This window comes from Anas acuta, chromosome 3 (assembly GCF_963932015.1).
Source record: "Anas acuta chromosome 3, bAnaAcu1.1, whole genome shotgun sequence".
Classification (NCBI taxonomy): domain Eukaryota; kingdom Metazoa; phylum Chordata; class Aves; order Anseriformes; family Anatidae; genus Anas; species Anas acuta.
The window spans coordinates 112,109,726-112,117,154 of record NC_088981.1 but is presented as its reverse complement, the minus strand read 5'-3'; the positions used below and the strand labels follow the sequence as shown (position 1 = coordinate 112,117,154).

Here is a 7,429-nt window from a genome sequence, read left to right as displayed (position 1 = left end):
GCCAGCTATCTTAATTTTTGTGAAATGAAGACGTGCCCCTCCCTACAGTAAGGTTATCTACTTGTGAGCAACTTATTATGAGAATTTTGCACTTCATAAGCCACATTGATATAACTCTGTGAACACTTTTAAAATTATTATTATTTGCTTGGCACTGGGTGATTTATGGCTGACTGATGGTGGATGATGTCACTTTGGGGCTGTTGTGCATACATAAATAGGTCTAAGTTAAACAGGAACATAAAATCTGTTTTTTAGGAGGCTTAGTTCAAATAATTGATGGTGGATACCCCTGGGCAGAGTTGCAGAATGATCAGTTTAGTTCCTGGCTTGGATTGATGAACCTTCTCATAGAACAGTTCCCCCACTGACAAGTGGGCACGTAGCTGTGAACCTGTGTGAGAGCAGAGGGCTGACCACTCTGGGATCTGATCCCTTTAGTAGGATGTGCAAGGAGCAACAAAACAGTGATGTGACAAAACACCAAAAGTGCTGTTTTGTGAAAGCTTCAACTCTGGGGAAGAGCAAGGTCTTGGAGAGACACAAACAGAGGACTGGAGCCAACTGAAGACCTGTGCCAGGAGCTCTGCTGTGCATGAAAACGTGGGAAGGTGATTTGTGGAGTTGGTTTAGTGATATGGTTAGATGTGTTTGCATGGTGTTTTATTGCAAACTGTATGTAAGATACTACACATTTTAGCATGCATATGTCTCCTTGTGTCCCTGATTCAGGATGGCTCTCAGGAAAATGACTAAACTTTTTGTACAAATTGTAAATCTACCCAAGAGTCCTGTTTCCTACTTGGTTGCGGAACATCCTGGGTCACTTTTGTGACACCTGGAAGCTTCTGAAACTTCAGTTTCTCAAACGTTGGCTTCAGGTGGGTAAGTCACAAACCTCAGATTTCTTAAGATTTAACAAGAATATCAATCCACATCCCATATCAACACTGCCTTGTGCTCGAGTAAAGCATCTTTCTGCATCAGCTGTCCCACAACGCTTTCACGTTCCTTATTCCATAGACTCTTCTACACCTTGTGGTATAAGTTATCAAGTCCTAATCAAAATGGCAACATGGGTTAGCATCATCAAACTGAACTGAGGAATGAACAAAATGTCAGGGTGAATGAGTGCCGCCTCAAATGATGCCTGGGGCTGTGTAGCTAGGTTGATTTTTCTCTCTGGCAGAACACATCTCTGTTTAGCTCAGGTTCTTAATTCCCTTATGGTATGAAATTTAGCACAGAGAATGAGAAATGACCACTTTAATTTCACTACCACTGAGAATGGTAATTATGCATATATGCAAGGCAGATCATTCATTGTTATCAGCACAAAGATTAAATGTCTTAATGAAAAAAAAAAAAAGAAAAAAAAAAAAAGAAAAAAGTGTTCTTGCTGGATCCTATAAAACCACAGAACGGCTGAGGTCAGAAGGGAGGTCATCTGGTTCAGCCCTCCCTGCTCAAATACTCTTGCACAAGCCTTTTAATACTTCATTAACTACGCTTACAGGTGTAGCTGGTTCTGGTTTTTATTTCCATGCTTCTCAAAGGAAAGAGAGAATCAAGCTTTTGGATAAAGAAAATTGTATTTTAGAGTTTTAAGACTGTTCAACGATGCTGTCTTTCCCCATGCAGAAGCAGCAACAAAGTAAATGAATTTTACTGTCTCCTAACTTCAAGCTTATTATTGCAATTTAGAAGGACAAGCTACAAGACTGAAAGGTACGTGATCAGGTGGTCTATCTGTGCAATATTTATTTCCAATCTGAAAGTATTTCCACACATTGAGCTGTAGGAACTGTCTTTTTGTAAATGTAGCCATGTACTCAAACACATGCCAGTTCTGCTTTTAGGTATAGCATGTACTGACACAGTACTGTTATGACACAGAGGGAAATTTTCCTTTCACTATGGTGAAAAGATGTGAGTGTGAGCATAAGAAAAGCAGATATGCACATGTGATCAGAGAATGGGCTACTTTATTCTTTTTTTATGTTTGGTGAAAGAAGACAAGGAGCAAAGAGAGATTCATACAACATAGGGAGATGCTTTTTAGACGACTTAGAACACATTTAAGAGGTAGAAAAGTGGATAAAGGATGTGATACTTATGGAAAGCCTTAAGATTTTAACTCTTTTCTTGGACTCTTATGTAAGAGAAAATACATTTTTATTGCTTCTCTCTCTCTCTCTCTTTTAGAGGCTGTAGCTATGTTGTTTTGCATGGGTTGGTTTGGGTTCTCAGCAAAACTGGAAAGAAAATGACCAAGGCAAGGCAACTGTTTCCCATGTAGGATTTGTGGCTGTCATTCTCGCAATATCTCCTGATGAACTGTCCCAAATCACAGCCTAAAATGTTGAAGGCTGAATCAACATGCCACTCATTACTAGTTAGTAGCTAGTAAGATAGTTCAGTTATACCTAGGCTTAAAAAATTGGTGGTAAGTGGTGGTAAGGATTCCCTCCTCTCTCACCTCCCTGTGTTAGTTTTTGGTGGCAAACATATGAGAAAGACTTATTTGTGAACTTATCTATAACTGACCTGGCAGATGTTGCACAAAAGCTGGTGCTGGATAATAAATTATGCCCGACATTTTCTGACTCCAACTTCTGTGAAACACCATCCTATCTTGCTTTTCTCTTTACATCCATCTTCTGAAGAAACCAGGGACTTGTGGGAGCTATCACATTTTATGAAATTAGCAGGTATGAAATTACTTGTTATCTAACACTGCTGCTTTTCTGAGTGACTCTTACACCTCGTGTGTGTTTTTCAGGAAGGTTTGTAAGGAAGATGTTGGTGCTCAACTGCTCCACAAAGCTGCAGATGCTGGAGAAAATGTTAAGGTGGAGTTTTCCTGTGTCCCTCAAGGTAACACAGCACAGATCTGTTCTTTTCTGTGGTACTTCCATCAGCACATTGGGACATTTATCTGGGAACCAATATTCTGGGGAGAAGGTTGTGTTTCTTCTGGTCTAACTGATAGCTGCTGTTTATATGACTACCTCTGAGATATCCATGTGACCCTGCTTACTGAACTAAATCTATGTATTTAAGAAAAGAAAGGAAGAAGCAAACCTGTCCCTCCAAATCTCCAATCTCACAATCTCCAATCCCCTCCAGAGTAATTAAGGTTGCCATAGTTACACAATGATTTATCTTCATGATAGATAATGTCCGATGTGAATGTGTCAATCTATGTGATAAATGTGTGTATATGAAAATCTAAAGGTGTGCTTTCAGCTCTGTGTTGCTGGTACATTCCGCAGTTTATAACACAGGTGCCACATGAGTGCGTCTCAAGCTGTCTTACTTCTCTTGGATCTTCATCCTACAGGTTTATGGAGCTGTGATGAACATCAACAGAGGAAACCCCTTCAGGAAGGAGGTGGTGGTAGATTCATGGCCAGACTTCAAAGCTGTTATCACCCGTCCCCAAAGGCAGGTACATATACATGTTATTAGGTTTGTTTCTGAGAGCTTTGTGAATGGGGAGAGCTTTATCTGGGAAGCATGTAGCCGGAGAGGGTGGGAACCATAAAATGCAGGTAGGTGCAAGAGCAAAGCACACTTCAGGGAGTGCTGCTCTTTCCTGAAGCAAGCTGACTAGTGACTATAGCCTAACCAAACTTATCTGTGAAGTACATGCTCTAAGTAATTGTAAGCATCCTGATCACACGGACTGCAGAATAACTTGCACAGTTTATGCAGGGACATATTTTACCTGCACTCATGGCACTTGGCTGAGCCTTATCAGGATTCTTTTGTCTCTCTAGCCTTTGTACAGGCAGACAGAAAGAAAGAGCCTTAATGAGCCTGTGATGGGGCAGATACAGCTACAAGGTGAAGGACGGGTCCTCCAGGAGTCCAGAACAGGCAGTGCTAAAATGAAGCTGGGAGAAGCCTTGCCTTAGCCCCCTCTGTTCACCATTATAAAACAGTCTCTGAGGTGCATTAATTTGTGGGTGCCTTCCCAACCCCAGGCTAGGAGACAGGCTCCTGTTGGTGTGGCCTCGCATCAGGTACTATGAGTGCTGCCTGTGCTAGATCCTTGGCATGCTGTTTGGGACAGCCAGTGCTCCTAGGCCAGCAGTGCAGGAGTCAGCACAGGACAATGATGATCCCCAGGTTTGGATGTTGTTGCCATCCTGTTCTGGAGACTGAGAGGATTTAACAGTATTGACGTGCACTGACTGTGCTATTTCAACTCAGGGCATTGCTGCTATTTTGTTTACCAGAACATGTGCAGTCTAAACATGTTGACGATGGTGACCAAATAAGACGATATGGGTTCGGGGACAACTGGTAGAAAAGGTGGGTTTTGAACAATTAATTCAGCAAGAGCTTCAAGAAACTGCCACCAGGCCTAGGTTATTGTGCCTTGGTTATATGAAGGCTTACTTCCATTTCTGCTTTCTGCTACTTTTGACACTCTGGAGAGCAATAGATGTTTCTGTTACTAAAACCACCAAGGAAGATGTCCTATTAAAATCCACTGTGAAGCTCCAACCATTTGATGGATCTCGGGGGTTACCTTTCAGTGAGTTTGGATTCCAGTGTGAAAGGCGTGTGTGTGGAAAGGAAGGAATGTTTAATTCTGTATTTTTTCTCCCCATAATAAGACAGATGACTTTGACCATTATACTAACGCACATGCAGTTTTCTACAAGGAGCCACAGGCTTACCAGGAGCTACTGGAAAACACAAATGCCATCAACTGGGGGCAAATTTTTCAGATTCAAGGTATAGTCCTTACTTGGTTTAAAGGAAACAGAATAGATGAACTTGTTGGTTTAAAAAGTCTTAATGGAGTATGGATCCTGCCATTCTGCTCTGCGTAAAGCTGTTTTGTACTTATACAAAACACAAGTTCTAAGGTATTGCTTTTGTAGGATCTTTGTTTGTTTGTTTGTGTTACTGCTCAGACTGAGCTGAGCAGTAGTTAATGTGGTAATTAGAAGTCTAATGAGAGCCTGCGCTTGGAAGTTGAATGCAGACACTGCTGCCTGCTGAGGCCTCACCTTGGGCACTTTGTGCGGTGTTGAGTGGCACAATTTCAAAAGGGCATAAAACTATTAGAGAGTGTCCAAAGGAGAGAGACAAAGACAGTGAATAGCCTAGAGGCGAAGGCGTGTGAGGAGCGGCTGAGGTCCCTTGGTTTGTTTTAGCCCAGACCAGAGCAGGCCAAGGGGAGGCCTCATGGCGGCCTGCAGCTCCCTCATGAGGGGAGCGGAGGGGCAGGCGCTGAGCTCTGCTCTCTGGGGACAGCGACAGGACCCGAGGGAACGGCATGGAGCTGGGATAGGGCAGGGTCAGCCTAGGGGTCAGGGAAAGGTTCTGCACCCAGAGGGTGTTTGGGCACTGGGACAGGTCCCTAGGGCAGTGGTCACAGCACTGAGACTTCTGGAGTTCAAGAAATGTTGGGACAATGCTCTCAGACATAGGGTCTGGTTTGGGGTGGTCCTGTGTGGAGCCAGGAGTTGGATTCAATGATTTTTGTGGGTTCCTTCGAGCTCAGGATATTGTATGATTCTACAATTCTATATTTCTTTAGAATATATTTATTATGTATTACACACGCATATATACATGTATTTGAGTGTATTCTATAATTTTGGAGATCTCAGGTACCTGGCTAGTTCTGTAAAAAGTGTAATAGTGGACTTTATTAAAAAAATATATATTTTTTTTAAGTACCTCAGTGTTTATCTTTGTAAACCCAGGGCTCCAGGATGGAATCTGTGGAATATCCAGAGCTGTTGCTTTATCTAAGCAGGTAGATGTGAAAACATCCTCCTTCCGGATGGTAATCCACTCAGACCCAGACACGCTGCCATATGTCCAACTTCAGTATGTCTAAGAACACCATATCATTTATCAATGTCATTACAATATATTTATAGAAAGTATATTTACATAACAAATAATAGGAAGACTGCTTGTCTTTGACTGGGTTAAAAATCTGACTGAGGAATTACTTGCTAAGGAAATAATTAGAAAGTTAAAACTGACCGATGTCATTCTTTAACATCTATCACTTTTGCAGTTTTATATTTCAGAATAGTCCCCATCCCCTTGTCTCTGGATTTTATACATGAGCTCCGCAAGCCTCCTTTCCTGTGTCATTTCCTGTGCTCCTTAGATTTGGCAGATCTGAGATTTCCAAAAAATTTGTTTTTCACAAGAGTGCTTTACACAACTGCTTGAAACTTTCTAAGTTTTCTACATTTCTTCTGCCAGTGAGATTTGTCTGACATCAGAGCAGAAGAGCAGGGGAACTGAAGGCTCCATTATTTCCTGGGATAAATTTAAAAGTAGTGGATTCAAAATCCAGAGAGACTCTGTGGGTCTTGGAAGATGCGAGATTGGAAATCAAATCCTTTCCACTCCTCTGTGCCAGCTATATGACGCTGGGGCTACTTTTCTTCCTTAACAATGTTCACTTTTTCTGTAAGGAATAGGGCATCTCTAGAATCTCTAGAATGTGTTGTGTGGATTCAGAAGTCTGTATAAACAAAGACCTAAAATGGAGCATCCTTCCCCTCTACAGTTATTCACAAAACTCCAGCCTAATGAGCTCAGGTCTCTGAGTACCCTTTCTAATATAGATCTGGAAGCCCATTCAGCTGGAAAAAGTGGTTTTAAACCTAGTGTAGTATTTTGGGGAGTGTGAGGCACAGTTTTTTTTTCTAATCTATTTTCTGTACTCTCTTAGGATGGATCCTAAATTCACCCTGGCTTACCTGGACATCTCCCATTCCAGCCTGCTCAACAAAACCTGGTCGAGAGGAGGCAATCTGAGGTGTGAGAAGTACCTTGCTAACCTCATTTGCTCCTTCCCCAGTGCCTGTGTCTTAGATGACAAGGGGTATCCCCTCTCCTGGAGCCTGACAGACCAGTTTGCCACCATGATTCATAGTTATACTCTTCCACAGCATCGGAGAAAGGGTTTTAGCAGACTTGTGACTACCACTTTAGCTAAGAAATTACATAGCTGTGGCTTTCCAGTACAAGGTAATGTCCTGGAGGCAAATCTGCCATCTGTATCATTGTTGAAAAGCATGAATGCCCGCTTTCTTCCCTGCTCATTTTTCAGAGTGATTCACACACCTTTTCAGTTTCTAACCAAACCTCACTAATAACCAAACCTCACATACTTCTGCATTCAGACAATCTTTTGTGTGCTGCAGGAGCACTTTGGTGGAATTTAATAATCTGGGTGAAATCAAAAATCTTACAGCATGAGCCTAAAACCAAATGTAGTAACTGCTTATGACTTCTCTGCTTAGAGGAAACTGCTCATGGAAAATCCAAAAGACTCAGAAGTGGTTGTAAGTTTAAAAATTGTTTTGTAATTAAACTGTAATGGATATTCCCATTGTACTGCTTCTGACTGAAGAATTAATTATTCCTTCTGTATAAC

At 41.8% G+C, this 7,429-nt stretch overlaps 1 protein-coding gene across 1 annotated transcript; it reads left to right on the top strand.

Moving 5' to 3' along the window:
* The first annotated feature begins 2,786 nt into the window (after positions 1 to 2,786).
* Positions 2,787 to 7,220, top strand: GLYATL3 (glycine-N-acyltransferase like 3). Its single transcript, XM_068675132.1, has 5 exons — positions 2,787 to 2,877; positions 3,344 to 3,463; positions 4,629 to 4,749; positions 5,730 to 5,856; positions 6,722 to 7,220. Exons 1-5 carry the CDS (start codon positions 2,800 to 2,802, stop codon positions 7,143 to 7,145), a joined length of 870 nt encoding a protein of 289 aa, XP_068531233.1. The 5' UTR covers positions 2,787 to 2,799; the 3' UTR covers positions 7,146 to 7,220.
* The last annotated feature ends 209 nt before the right edge of the window (positions 7,221 to 7,429 follow it).